At 47.4% G+C, this 14,978-nt stretch overlaps 1 protein-coding gene and 1 pseudogene across 1 annotated transcript; one reads left to right on the top strand and one right to left on the bottom strand.

Annotated features, from left to right (window-relative positions):
* Positions 1–7,503: 7,503 nt before the first annotated feature.
* Positions 7,504–10,173, bottom strand: LOC120688365 (annotated as a pseudogene).
* A 3,338-nt stretch (positions 10,174–13,511) lies between these two features.
* LOC120688366 lies at positions 13,512–14,719 on the top strand. The gene has a single exon (XM_039970662.1). It carries the CDS (start codon positions 14,011–14,013, stop codon positions 14,587–14,589), a length of 579 nt encoding a protein of 192 aa, XP_039826596.1. The 5' UTR covers positions 13,512–14,010; the 3' UTR covers positions 14,590–14,719.
* Positions 14,720–14,978: the final 259 nt, after the last annotated feature.

Here is a 14,978-nt window from a genome sequence, read left to right as displayed (position 1 = left end):
AGTGTAGCTGTCAGGATTTGATCTCCATTTGATCGTACCTTTGATCATAGATGGCGCAACAATTCTTCGAGTTTTGACATATTCAGCAAGATCTGATGCTCTTTGAGTCGTTGACCGTTAGATATAATTCGCCCAACAGCGTACCTGGCCTGCAATGGAACAGGCAACGGAACTGAAAAGATCTGAAGTGTTTTTAGTTGCTATTGACAATCCAAATACCTGATATGAACAATGTAGCCAGACTGTCAATTTACAATGGAGTGTAAACGAGAGCACTGCATAAACGAGACTCTGGCATTCAACACACCATACCGCACATCATAAGGTGCATTATATACTTATGGGTGAAAACCATGCAAATAAGCATTCACAGTTGCATTCAGCACCTAGGATCCTGCATATTTATCATGATACATCAGACTTCACACATAGGATCCGTATTGACGTCCCAATCCAACCGGGCGAGTTTGTTATTTTCTTTTCTTTTTGTTTCCTGCCTATGGCCTCCCAGGGCCGTAGTTTTGTATTTTTCTGCTATATCAATAGAAACGCACTCGTCAAGTGCCGTTTATTCAAAAAAAAAAAGAATTTACACTAGGAATGGGACAGGCTTCACATTAAATCTTAAATTGAATCCTTTGTTACATTCTTGCGGCTCCTTTTTGAAGGCCCCATCTGTCATGGGCGTCGCATCCACTCGCAGCCCGTAGAGAGATGTTTTAGCCTTTCCGTTTTTCTTTTCCTTCTGAGAACGTGATTTTCTTCTGAGGACGTCGTGCTCCGGAGGCGCCCCTCGCTCGGGTTGCGCGATCCTCACGCGGGCTCTGACAGAGGAGCTGCTCCCACTGGTGGCGCACCCGTTCGACCGCGGCGCCGTGGTCGCGGGCATGAAGCCGATCTGCGCGCGCGTGGGCGCGGCCTGCGCCGAGCAGCGCGTCGCCGCCAGGGCGCCGCCCGCGTGCTGGTCCTGGTCGACACCTTCGCGTGTCCCGTCGTGCTTCGCCCTCAGCCTGTCAAGCCGATGCAGCCTGCTGTCATGCCGATGCAAAGCGTTGCCTGCGCGCCGAAAGCCTTTGCTGTGAGGAGGACAGCCAACCCGTGCATGGTGCGGTGTCATAGGAGACAGAAGGCCCGAGCCGGTGGCGGAGGAGAGGTTCATGTTCAAAGGTTGGGTGCCGTGGTAGGTGGGTAGTGAAGGTTTCAGGCGAAAGAACAGCCCGTCGCTGTGTGTGTCAAAGGACAGAGGCGATACGCCGATACGAGATGCGAAGCGAAACACATTTGCTAATATTGTTTCTTTAGAAAAAGGATAAAATCTCCGTCGCTGCACTTAAGAATATGTACAAACAACCTACATACAATTTGCTTTTGCAATCTTTTCAAAGTTGTCGTCTGTTTGCCCCCGTGTTCAACTAAAACAGAACCGGCACAATTTCAAGCAAAAATAGTGAAATCAGCACGGGCACAAAAAGACTATAAAAGATATTTAATATGGCACTTATCCTAGGAAATTAATTAGTTCTTTTAGATATAAAAAATAATATTCTTTTCGGAGAAGATGAAGACTCCCTGAGGATCCATGCGACCTCCAACAAAGTTCAAATTGTTTGAAGAACAATGCAAAGCAGAACTTCACCTCAACAATCAATAGTAGTAGGGAAAAGAAAACCCAAAGCATAAATTGCAGTACAAGAGGTTTCCTTGCTCATTGTCAATAGCACCTCAATATACGTCCTCGGCGCCTAGGCCCTCCTAGGCGACTCGAGGTAGGTTACTTGGCGACTAGGGTTTCCTTCCTCTCTCCTTCTTGTTTTCCCTGATCCGATCGCTCCCAGCGACGTGATCTCGAGTCCACTGTCCTATACTGCATTTGCGTCCACGTCAAATCTCCAGTTTGGAGCCTCAACCATTTTTGCTAGCCCTCCCTGTCGCCACTAGATTTAGGGTTTGCAAGTTTTCCCGGTGGGGAAGATGGAACCGGTGGAAGATCTGATGAAGCGGATGCAGTTGTCGGAGGCAGAGAAGAAAGGAATCCGGATTGGATCGGGAAGTCTGGCGAAGGAGGGAGAACACGCACCTAGGGCTTTCGGCAAAGTTCTAGCGGAACATCCGGTGAATGCGGAAGGGTTGGCGCAGGCGCTGGGAAGGATCTGGTGCCCGATGAAAGGAATTGGCTGCAAAGACCTGGGTGAGAACCACTTCCTGTTCACTTTTCTGCAGCCGTCGGGCAAACGGCGTGCCCTAGAGGAGGGCCCCTGGATGTTTGGGAAGGACCTGGTAGTAGTGGTTGACTATGATGAAAGGAAAACTTTGGAGGAGTTAGAGTTTGTGCATATACCGATCTGGGTTAGAGCTCTGAAGATGCCGTTCGGATTGATGAAAAAAGGAACAGGAGTAGCGATCGGTAGGGAGATCGGTGATTTTCTAGAGATGGAGGTGGAGGAGGATGGGACTGCGGTTGGGCAGTACTTAAGGATCAAGGTGAGAATGGACATACGTAAGCCATTGATGCGAGGGGTGTCACTGTGTATTGGCGTAGATGAAAAACCACTCTGGTGCCCCCTGGTGTATGAGTTCCTTCCAGACTTTTGCTACACTTGCGGCAAGGTTGGCCACATTGATAAGGTATGTGATGTACTGTTGAAAGAAGGTGAAATCCAGCAGTTCTCAAAGCACTTGAGGCTTATACCGGAAAAAAAAGAAGTGGGATGCAGGCTCCTCTGCTAGATCTGAAGGGAACATGTACGTGCCACCATGGAAGGGTGGAGCGAGATCGCTCTCGGGGGGATCAACAGGGAGGTCGGGGAGTGATGCACCATCCTGGAGGAAGAGCTTTGTCGAGGAAAAAAACAAAGCATTGGTGAGGAAAGGGGATGTTGAGGAGGTCACTAGTCCCTTAAAGAAACAAGTCGAAGTTGTAGGGCAAGGTAAGGCAAAAAAGAACCTGTTCAAGGGTGATGGCGGTGAGGGTGGAAGTGCCAAGGGGGGCAAGGTTGATGGAGATGTGGCCATGGATAAGGAAGAGGGTGATAAACAGGAGAAAGAACGTGGTAAAAGGGAGGAGAAGGAGAGTGATGGTGCACAAGTGGCAGGGAGAAAATGTGGTACATATAAAAAGAAGCCACGGGCTGGTGATGCAGGGAAAACTGATGACAATGTAACACAAGTTTGTGGGACAAAGAGGGGAGGTGAAAGAGATGCTGATGTTGTTATGGTGGACTGGTGGACGGTGAGCAGGCGGTGGGGGAGAAGGAGTTTGAGCCAATGTGCAAAAAAGCAAAGAAGGCGGGGCTGGCAGACCAGCCCTGCGGGGACCAATGAAGGTAGCAGCGTGGAACTGCCGAGGCCTGGGCAACCGCTCGGCAGTTCGGGGACTTCTGAACTTTCAGAAGTCGCAGCAGGTGGACATCCTTTTTCTGTCAGAAACAAAATTGGACAGCAGAAGGATGGAGAAGTTTAAGTGGATGTTGGGGTTGACGAACATGGTGGTAAAGGATGCGGCTGGAAAAGGGGGGGGGGATGGCTGTGTTGTGGAGGAGAGGAGTTAATGTGACACCGAGAAATTATTCGCAGTATCACATCGACATGGACGTGAAGGAGGAGGATGGTTTTGAGTGGAGATTTACAGGCGTGTATGGTGAATCTCAGTCGGATCAGAAGTACAAAACTTGGGAGGACATGCGCAATTTGAGGGTGACGCCGGCTAAACCGTGGCTCTGTGCGGGCGATTTCAATGAAATCTTAATGTCCCATGAGAAGGAGGGAGGTAGAGTGCGTAGCCAGGCGGTGATGGATTTGTTTCGGGAGGTGTTGGAAGAATGTCAGTTGGGGGACTTGGGGTTCGAGGGGGATGTTTTCACGTGGCGTAATAATAACCACCGTGTTGAAGGATATATTCGGGAGAGGCTGGACAAAGCTGTAGCTAATGATAGTTGGAGATCACACTTCCCATCGGTAAGGGTGATTAATGGCGATCCTTTCCATTCTGATCACCGGCCAGTGATCATAAGCACGGACGAACCGGTAAACACGAGGAAATGGAGGGGGGTGCATCTTTCACATTCGAAGCTAGTTGGTTGGGGGAGGAAAAATGTGCAGAAGTAGTGGTGGATGCATGGAAGGAGGCTCTGGAAGGGGGAGCAGGATCAATCCGTGATGTTCTTAAGGTGGTGGCAGGGGGGTTAACGGATTGGAGCAGAAATGTTCTAGGGGACCTGGAGAAAAGGGTCAAACATGCCAAAAAGGAATTGGAGATGTGTAGAAGACAACGGATATCTCAAGAACAGGTGATGAGAGAAGAGGTGCTAAGATACAAGCTGGAGAAATTAGAGGAGCAGGTGGATATGTATTGGCGCCAGCGTGCACATGTTCGGTGGCTGGAAAAAGGGGATAGAAACACTTCTTTTTTCCATGCTGTTTGTAAAGAAAGGAGAAGGAGAAATAAAGTAGGGAGGCTGAGAAGGGAGAATGGAGATTGGGTGCAGGAGGAGGAGGAAAAGAAGGAGTTTATCTCTAACTATTTTTCTGATCTTTTCAGGTCAAATAATTGTACTAACTCTGATCAGCTTACCCAAGCTGTGGAGAGGAAGGTCACCCCTGATATGAACTTGCTGTTGCTGAAGGAGTTTGACGCAGGAGAGGTGAAAGCAGCTTTGGATTCAATCGGTAACCTGAAAGCACCAGGGCCGGACGGTATGTCATCGATTTTCTATAAGAATTTTTGGGAAGTGGTGGGAACTAAGGTGACCGAGGAGGTACTTGCTGTTCTGAATGGGGGCCCAATGCCAGAAGGTTGGAACGACACGACAATAGTGCTGATCCCAAAAGTATCTCGGCCGGACAAAATCAAGGACCTGCGTCCCATAAGTTTGTGCAATGTGTTATATAAAATTGTGTCAAAAGTGTTAGCAAACCGATTGAAAAAAATCCTTCCTGATATCATTTCTAGTGCGCAGAGTGCCTTTGTTCCAGGACGCCTCATCTCGGATAATATCCTAATTGCGTATGAAATGACACACTATATGAAGAAAAAGAAAAGAGGAAAGGAGGGGTGCGCTGCTGTTAAGCTTGATATGAGTAAGGCGTATGATAGAGTGGAATGGAGATTCCTTAGGGAAATGATGGAGAAATTGGGCTTTCATGAGAGGTGGATTGCACTAATGATGAAGTGTGTATCAATAGTTTCGTACCGGATTAAAGTGAATGGTGAGCTCACTGATGTAGTTGTTCCGGAGAGGGGTTTGAGGCAAGGAGACCCGTTGTCACCATATTTATTTTTGATATGTGCTGAGGGCTTTTCAGCTCTCTTGAGAAAGGCAGAGGAGGAGGGAAGACTGAAGGGTATTAAAATCTGTCCAAGTGCTCCTAGTGTGTCTCATCTACTGTTCGCTGACGACTCCTTAATTCTGTTTCGTGCGGATGGAGGTGATGCACAGCAGCTACAAGGGATTCTAAATTTGTATGAGGAGTTCTCGGGACAGGTCATAAATAAAGATAAATCAGCCATTATGTTTAGTGCAAACACAGCTTCAGAGAAGAAGGAAGAAGTGCTGCAAGTGCTGGGTATACCGAAGGAAACGATGAATGAGAGATACCTTGGCTTGCCGGTGTATATTGGCAGGTCAAAGAAGAATTGTTTCTCATATTTGAAAGAGAGGATTTGGCAGAGGATCCAGGGGTGGAAGGAAAAATTATTGTCAAGGGCTGGGAAAGAAGTTTTAATCAAAGCAGTGGCACAAGCTATTCCTACCTTTGCGTTGGGCTGCTTTGATATTACAAAAGAAATGTGTGAGCAAATTAGCACTATGATTTGCAGATATTGGTGGAGTAATCAGAAAGCGGAAAAGAAGATGCATTGGGTAGGATGGGAGACCCTGACAAAACCAAAAGGAGAAGGGGGACTCGGTTTCAGGGACATTCACATTTTTAACCTAGCAATGCTGTCAAAGCAGGGGTGGAGGCTTATCCACAATCCAGATTCGTTGTGTGCCAGGGTGTTGCCAGCGAAGTACTTCCCTGACGGGGATGTGATGAATGCCAAGAATGTGAGGGGCTATTCATATACATGGAGAAGCATTTTGAAAGGAATTCAGGTTCTGAAAAATGGAGTTGTATGGCGTGTGGGAAATGGAAGAAGCATAAACATATGGAGGGATCCCTGGCTGCCAAGGGAGTGGTCCAGAAAACCAATTACCCCACGAAGTAATAATCTGATAAGTAAAGTGGAAGATCTCATTGATCGACAGTCGGGACAGTGGGATGAACAATTGGTCAGTCAAACCTTTTGGCTGGAAGATGTAAATACCATTCTTGCTATCCCCACCCACCCAGATTTGGAAGACTTGCTAGCATGGCATTTCGATAAAAGAGGGATTTTCACAGTAAAATCAGCATACAAAGTTCAGAGGGCTGCTGAACAGAGACGAAGTACGAGAGGGTGTCAATCATCATCGGGGGAATCCGTGATGAAGGAAGAACACTGGAAGGGGCTGTGGAAAATTAAATGTTCAGGGAAAATTAAACATTTTCTATGGAGAATGGCTCACAACTCTCTAGCATTGCGGATGGGGTTGCAAAGGAGAGGAATGGAAGTGGACACATGCTGTGTGGTGTGTCAGAGGATGAATGAGGATGGGGGGCACCTGTTTTTCAAGTGCAAAGCAGTAAAACCTGTTTGGCGGGATATGTTACTGGAAGAAGAAAGGAGAACAATGGGTGAGATGAACTCGGCTCGGGGGGTGATAGAATATATTCTGCGCTTACCGGAAAAGAAGCAGCTGCAGGTTGTCACCTTATTGTGGCTATGGTGGCAGGAGAGAAACCGAAGAAGAGAAGGCGAGAAGGGTAGAGAAGGGGTGCAGCTGGCTGTGCTGATCGCACATACTGCGGATGAGTTCATGAAAATAGGCAGGCCAGTCACTGTTCCGGGTCCGAAAACAAAGAAGTGGCAACGACCTGACCAAGGCATCTACAAGATAAACTGCGATGGTTCATTCCATGCTGATACAGCTGTGGGAGGATGGGGATATGTAATCAGAAGTGATGCAGGTGAAGTTGTCTTGGCCGGAGCAGGACATTGCTCGCACCTGATGGATGCCTTGCATGCAGAGTTGTTGGCGTGCCAGGAGGGAATAAAGAAGGCTGCTGAACAAGGAATGTGGAAGGTGATTGTGGAGACAGACTCCTTGTTGGCCAAGTCGGCATTGGAGACAAATGCCTTTGCTCTAGCATCAATAGGAGGCATAGCTTATGAAACCAAAAGTCTTATGAACATGTCGTTTGTCTCCTGTGTTCTGAGTTTTTGTCCTAGAGAATGTAATCAGGTGGCGCACGCTTTGGCGGCGCAAGGTTATATGTGTTCTCAGAATGCCGACCTATGTTGGGAAGGCATGCCCCCGGGCGTCGAGAACCTAGTGGCCAATAATATCGCTGAGCCTCTCAGTTAATGGAATACAAAATCCCCCCCCCCCCAAAAAAAAAATAGCACCTCAATATCCCAGCCTCTATCTCTATCTGTGATGCAAAACACACCAAGATATATGTGGCCGATACTTATTACAAAGCAAATGGCTCCAGCCAGACAAATAAAAGTCAACATTGCACACAAATATAGAGCCATACAGTGAAAAGCTAGAAAATTAGATCTCGATAGCTCACATCCTACCTGTCGATGATCAATCGCTAAAACATCACCCTAGCGCGTGCTACAAGACTCATCAGCTAAAAAGAGCGTCTGCACTACAGATTCCATTGTTGGCCTTTTGCATCTTTCTTCGTCCAAGCACGAGACGGCCAATCTGATCAGTGTTCTCACCTGTGTGTCGTCGAAATGGCCACTCAGCCTGCGATCCACTACCTCATTGATAGAAGATGATTGCTCTCCGTCCAAAATCTGAGCAAGCGTGCCTACAAGCTCCCTGAGCACCTTGTGCACCTCCTCATCGGCATCAACAGCCAGGTCCAGAACCTGTCGTCCCAGAACTAGCTCCAGAAGCACAACTCTGTAACTGTAGACATCCACTTTTGCCGTGATCTGCAGGCTGCTGATCCACTCTGGAGCCATGTAACCTACGGTTCCTCGTACTCGCGACACGTTCTGATTAGAGCCACCTCTGTTGAGAAGCTTTGCCAGGCCAAAGTCGGCAATTTTGGGCTCTAGGTTCTGGTCCAACAGGATGTTCTCCGGTTTCACGTCGCAGTGGATCACCCACTCGAGGTATTCATGGTGGAGGTAAGCCAAACCCTTGGCGACACCCAATGCGATATTAAGCCTCTGCTTCCACTCTAGTAAAATGTTGTCTTTGAATAGGATGTTGGCTAATGATCCATTCTCAATATACTCGGTGACCAACATCTTGGAGGAGCTGTCTGAGCAAAAGCCCCATATCCGTACTAGATTCATATGGTTAATCCTCCCAATTACGCGCAGCTCTGCTTGGAACTCCTCCTCACAGTGCCTTATATTTTCGAGCATCTTAACAGCCACTGCTCAACCATCATCTAAGATTCCCTTGTAGACAATTCCTGAGCCTCCTCTTCCAAGCTCATCTTTGAACTTTCTGGTCGCCTTCACCAACTCTTTATAACTGTACCTTCTGAAATTACTTGCCATCACCTTGTAGCCTTCCTCAACTGCTTGCATTTCAGATGCTCCCAGCTCCCATCTCAAAACAAAGCACCATGCAGAAGCAATGAAGAGAACTTCTAGAACAAAGATTGCACCTGCAAACCCGTAGAAGTAAAGCCATTTCACTTCCCCCTGGTTCGCCTCGTGAACATCCGGAAATAGTTTCATCGGCGTTTTGCTCATCTGTCTACAATCAGGATGGTACTCTCTTGAAACATGCAAATCAATCTGGGGAATGGAGATGTCTGAAATATTAACACTCGCGGGGAGTTTGAGATACATGGTGCAAAATGGCTTTTTAGGTGCTGTGGCTGCCTTCCCATTGAAAAGGAAATCCTTTGGATAGCATGATCCTGTTCCTTGCTGGTACTGAAAGCCTTTGCAACTGCAATCGCTCCTGCATATGTTCTTGCAGCCCTGCAAGGATACCTGGTCAACATGCTGCTGATCAGATCCCCAAAAGTCAGTGCCTGGAAGTCGCAAGAACTTGACAGGCTGCGCTTTCTCAACATTACAGTCAATGTCTACTAAAGCTCTACAGCCTTGGCTCCAATTCCCAGGGTTGCTCATCACATAACCCGGTGGGAAAGAGCATGTAGGTGCAGGCAAGTAGCGGCAGATCCCATTTGGACCACACAAGCCATGAATATTGCAGGGCTGAGACATTGCAGTCCAAGAAACCGACCATCTCCCATCTGAACTGTCCAAGCTGTAGAGCCGGAGATTGCCATCAGGATCCAAAGTGAGCCTTCTTTTGATCCCAAGACCTTGATCAGAGGCAACAAGTGCTTGCTGGTTGGCAAAATCACTCGAAAAGAAGTTTCCCATTTCATCTAGACCCCCGAACCTTGTGCTGTTATACCGATTCCTGTTATTCTGATACTCTCCATTGTCAGGGTCTGGCCAATATATTTCATGAAAATTGGCATCATCATATATAAGGGACAATATCGACGAGTCTGTGAAATGAAATATGTGGTGACCTGGGACATGCAATTCTGTGGTGGAGACCAGCTTCGTGGTTGCAGTTATGCGCTGGGTGGGAAGCAGGGTGTCTGTTGGTGAATCGAAGCTCTGCCACACAACAATGCCGCTGGAGTTCTTCATGACAAGGTTCCCGGAGTCCAGGAGCTAAGCACACTGCACGCCTACTGACTCGTCACCTTGGGCCTGCGACACCACCGCACCATCGTAGTCCGTGAGGACCAAAGCGCCACCCTTCCGCAGGGTGACCGCCGCCCCCCTGGCGTGCACGGGGCGGTCGCGGTTGGCAGTCCAGACGGCAGTCTTGTTTGCTGAGTTGGTGTACCATATCGAGAAGGTGAAGGCGTTGGTGTAGATGCTGTACAAGCCGCAGGTGAAAGTACCATCCCGCGAGCGCAGGACGTCAGCTTGACTCTTGTCGATGGAGAGCGAGGATCCCAGCAGTAGAGTGTCGCGAGGTACAGCACCAGAGGGGAGGGGAAGCAGTGATAATAGGATCGGAAGGATTAAGGAGAAGGTTGCCATGGCAGAAGTCTGAGCAGATGGGTGGTTGGGCTGATGAGAGGGCTCCCTGAGACTTCTCAAGGTAGTCTTACCAGCTTCTCAAGCTCTCATATGTCCAAGCTGCACTTCTCAATTCTGCTCTATACGGTGGTGCCCATGGGCATGAAGTCATGAAGGGTAGGTAGGTGTTCAGGATTATAGCCATATCCAGCTATCATGTTTAGCATGGTTGACTGGAGCCAATGAGGTGCTTTGTCTTTATGTTAACAGCTGATTTATGCATCATCTTGTGTCCTAACCTTTATATTGCTACATAACTTTGTCTATCTGTTGTTAATTAAAGTTGTGCTTCGAACAGGAGGCTGGTTTCAAAAGGGGAAATTTCCAGGGCCTACATGCTGTTCCTGGTCAAATTCAGACAGCTAGTCATGGGGACTCTGATTCAGAATCGATGTGAGTTTCTCAAACGGGTCAACTTCAGCATGGAGACACTGCAACCTTGGTCACATGGATGGTATCTACTTGCTTAGGCATGTCCGCATGTGTGCCTCTACTTCTCTTCGTCTTATCCGTACAGGCCAAACGTTCATTGTATTAGAGAAAGCTAAAGAAATGTTGGTACTGTTTACAAGCCTCGCAAGGCAAAGCAAACAAATGAAAAAAAAAACAATGAGAGAAAGAGGAGGAAATAAAATACTACCTCAGTCAACTTTACTTGACGTTTTAGACAGCACAACGAGCTTGTGGTCTACTTGTTTTTCTTGTCTGAAAACATCAAATTTACTCAACCGGAGGTTGTAGTAACAGAAAAAGAAATAACCAAGGGAAGAACCACCTTCCCCCTTCACCCTCAGTTCAGATTAACTACTGCACGGGTACCCTGTACGGAAGATAAGACTGCATGTGATTATTTTCAACCTATCCGTACAAGAAGCATCACTCGTCATGGAATGCGGCTTGTACAGAAGCAGAAAGTCAACACGTAGTGTTGAGCCTGTAGCTGTCTAAATTGGACCAGGCACGGCAGCTAAGCCCTGGAAATATCTTCTTTTTGGAACCAGCATTGTTCGAAGCACAGTTTTAATTAACCATAGACAGGCAAGGTTACAATGCAATATAGAAGTTAGGACACAAGATGATGAATAAATTATATATTAACAGAAAGACGAAGTACCTCATTGACTCCAGTCAACCATATTATTAAACATGAGCAGCAGCTGGATATGGCTGTGGACTGTGATCCTGAAAATGTGCCCTCCATGCCTAGGGACACGGCCATATAGAGGAGGTTGAGAAGTGCATCCTGAACATATTGGGAGGCAATCCACTTATCAGTCCAGCCATCTGTTCAGACTTCAGCAATGATGAAGGATCTCCTACCTATTATTACTGCTTCCCCTCCTGTGACACGCCTCGTGACGCTGTACTACTGGGATCCTCACTCTGTCGACAAGGAACAAACCAACCTCCTGCACTCACGAAACAGAACTTGTATACAAAGTCAAACAAAGAACAGTAGCTATGATAGTGAATGTAGGATTATTATGCAAATTGTAGTATTGTACTTGGAAAATAGGACACAAGTCATTTCCCTCTGAATATAGGATTATGCCATTTGAAGAGCAATGGGTCATACCATGCAATTTGCCAATGGAACACATCTACTAGAAGATTAATTACAGAACATCGTAGAGAATAAGTTTGAACCTGTGTAGAGAAAAGGGAGGCATGCACAGTATGGTATCTGCAAGAACAAAAACATGGAAGTCAAAATATGTAGGAGCATATGTTTTACCAAAATAGCCAGGTTGCTGGAGCCTCGAAGCAAGATACCATCTTATTGAATGAAAAGGGAGAAGTCACACTTGTTCTACATGTATAACTTTTAAGAACTCTGTTGGTGCACAAGTTGCAATCCAAAACTTAGGTATTTAGGTGTAGATATATTAATGTACACCTAGATTGAAAAATACCCATGCTAATAAGAATAGCATTAACTTAATGGAGTATCTATAGTCAAAACTGATTATTAAAACAAGCGAGTGCAAAGATATGTTAGCCAGAATCAATTGCAAGTAGACATCTTTAAAGGGCAATACAGCAACAATATGCACAAGCTCATTTATAGGTCAAGCGCAGTGTACAAATTGCGACTAGGTTCGTGAACTGATTTTGAACTAAGTCACTGAGATCAAAATTACCATCATGACAATTAACATTTCTACAAGCATTGAGAAGGAATGAAGGATACAGTGGCTTAGGCAGAGAAGTTACCTTACCTCATCTTTACAAAGCGTCTATTCTTAAGGGAACCACATGACAACGAGTGTCTGACAGACAGGGCAATTAGACACCATTCATGTTGCATGCGCTGGAAACTCATGTTAAGCACCAGCTTAATCCCACCGTGTGACTTCTCCATGTCCCGTAGCTCATTTGCCAGGAGATATGTGCAATGAAGCACCAGCATAATTCCAGTGGTAAGCCTTTTCACTTCTCAACAGCACTTCTGCCAATTCTGGACATACCTCCCTTTGGCCTTCAAATGCAATTTGCCTGACCCTTCTATGCAGATAAACTAATATGTTGACACACACACGCACACAGAGCTGGCATTGCTTCCAGTCGGCCATTTCCTTATGGAGAACAGTAACTTGGAGGATAATATAAATCTTCTGCACTGAAGAAAGGTGAATTGAACAATGAAGAATGGACACATGCCCACATCAGCGTGGCCACCTTGGAGGGTCGCCTGCTCAGTGGCCGAGCCGCAGCATAATCGGTCCAACTCTTCCGGAAAACACCACCCAGGAATCATCTTCCGGCAAACACCATCCCAGAATCATCTTCCGGCAAGTACATTTCGCCCAAACGCGTCCACCGCATCCACGATTATGGAGATCGCAGCTCTGTTCTTCTAGCCTTGCGCATCTTCCAATGCAGCAACAAACCCGAGTAATCGGAGCCGGAAAATGCAATTGGGCATGACGGCGGGTTGGGCGGCGGAGTTGAAGCGGGCGCGGAGGGGGGGCGTGGCGCGGAATGTGGCGGGGCAGCGAGCCGGGGAGACGGCAAGGTCGCTGCTGGTTGCGGTTTAACCAGTAGGCGGTGGGCGGCGGCGGCGGCGAGGGCGCCGGCCGCGGTCTGCCGAATGGCGGAGGGATGGGGAGAAGCCCGCTGTAGCCAGCTGGCACACCAGGAGGCCGCGGAGGTGCGGGCGGGTAGGGGCGGGTGCCAAGGGGGGCTGTCGTCGGGGTGCGCCGGCGAGGGGGACGGCGCTGGCAATTGGTGGTCCGGTCGGGATTGGTGGGGACAAGGCGAACCGCCATACGCCATACGCTGAGTTCGACTACAATACGGTATATGGTGGTATAAAAACAAGGGTACCGAGGCCTCTCTCCCCCCCTCGCATTAACTTTCCTTTGCGTCTGAAAGCTTCTGCGATTCGTCTAAAGGCAACGGTTCGCGCGCTCTTTTCCTTTTTTTCTGATAATTAATTTATTAGTATTTCTTTTCGTATTATTAGTTTTAGCAGTTTTTTATTTAGTACATTTCTTTTCGTATTAGTATTTCGATCTAGTTTTAGTAGTCTTTTATTTAGTTTTCTCGTGTAGTTTAATTATTATTTGTTTATTTTTCTGTTTACTGCAGGTTAATTAGTTTCTATATATCTTCTGTTACTACTTCCGTCAAACTAGATTCCGTTTGGTGTCTCCGTCTAATTTTTTAGTGAGTTTTTGCCTTTCGTTAGTGTTTCACATCTAGCTTAGATCTTGTCTAGTTTATTACTTCCGCGCTTGTCTAGTTTCCATCGTCAATTTAATATCTTTTATTTTCCGCATTCATACTTGCATCATCCGTTTCCTGTTAACGTGCACGCGCGTGGCTTGTCACTCATGGCTACCGTGTGCACGGTCACCCCTGCTGCTACTCTGTCACGTGTAGGCTGTGCTTGGAGCAACAAGAAGCCCGGCCGCGCGTCGACGAGCGAGAGCTGGACCAAGGACAAGCTCGTCGCCCGTACCTCGTCGAGCCTTCCAGGCCGTGGGTCCCTGAGTGACAATTGGATAAGAGACAAGACCGAGAGCAAGGAGACCGATACTGAGCATGTCGAGCGGTTGCTATCGAGGGAGATCGTCAGTCAGATCGGAGGTAATGCTGAAAAGAATGAGATCAACGACGAGCGTGCGGGGCGATCGCCGTCGAGGGAGATCAATCAGGCCGGAGTCAAGAGGGTCTTGAGCCGAGCGTCATCAGTGGAGATCGAGCGAAGTGACAAGAAGGCAAAGCCGGAGGAGGATGTGGAGCCGGTGGCAGTAGTGGTGGCCGTGGAGGAATACTACGCTGGCCCGGCATTCATCAAGGCGCCACATCCGAGCGAGCTGCCCCTGCCCTTGTTCGTCAAGTCTCCGGATCCGAGCGAGTTGCCAATTCCGAAGTTCCTGAAGACGCCCAAGGCGGATATCAAGAACTAAAGCTTACGAGAGGACAGTACCGTTGATAATAACCCAAGAACGAGCTACTACGCTTAATCTAGTTTGCTTCCTTATTACGTATGGCAGATATGGAAAGGGAGTACTAGTTATGTTTATCTCTGTAAGCTGAATGAACAATCCATTAATATGAAATACAACTACATCGTTTGATCGTCGTTTCTCAGTTGTGCGTGTCAGTGTGGTTCCATTCCCTTTTAAAAAAAAAAAAGAAATTCCATGTTAGTAATAACCAAACATTAGTCCAATATATACCTCCCAAATAAACGCAAAGTGATGGAAAGTTGTATTCGCCTCCATCCAATCAATGCGTAGATGATCGATCGTAGTCTTCACCTGCAGCAAAACCTCACGCAAATGGATCGTGTCCT

The sequence above is a fragment of the Panicum virgatum genome, chromosome 9N (assembly GCF_016808335.1).
Source record: "Panicum virgatum strain AP13 chromosome 9N, P.virgatum_v5, whole genome shotgun sequence".
Taxonomy (NCBI): Eukaryota; Viridiplantae; Streptophyta; class Magnoliopsida; order Poales; family Poaceae; genus Panicum; species Panicum virgatum.
The sequence above is the reverse complement of the archived record's forward strand: the minus strand, read 5'-3'. Positions and strand labels throughout refer to the sequence as shown.

Excerpts from the sequence above, each read along its gene's own strand:
- LOC120688366 (XM_039970662.1), top strand. The coding sequence starts at position 14,011 with ATGGCTACCGTGTGCACGGTCACCCCTGCTGCTACTCTGTCACGTGTA.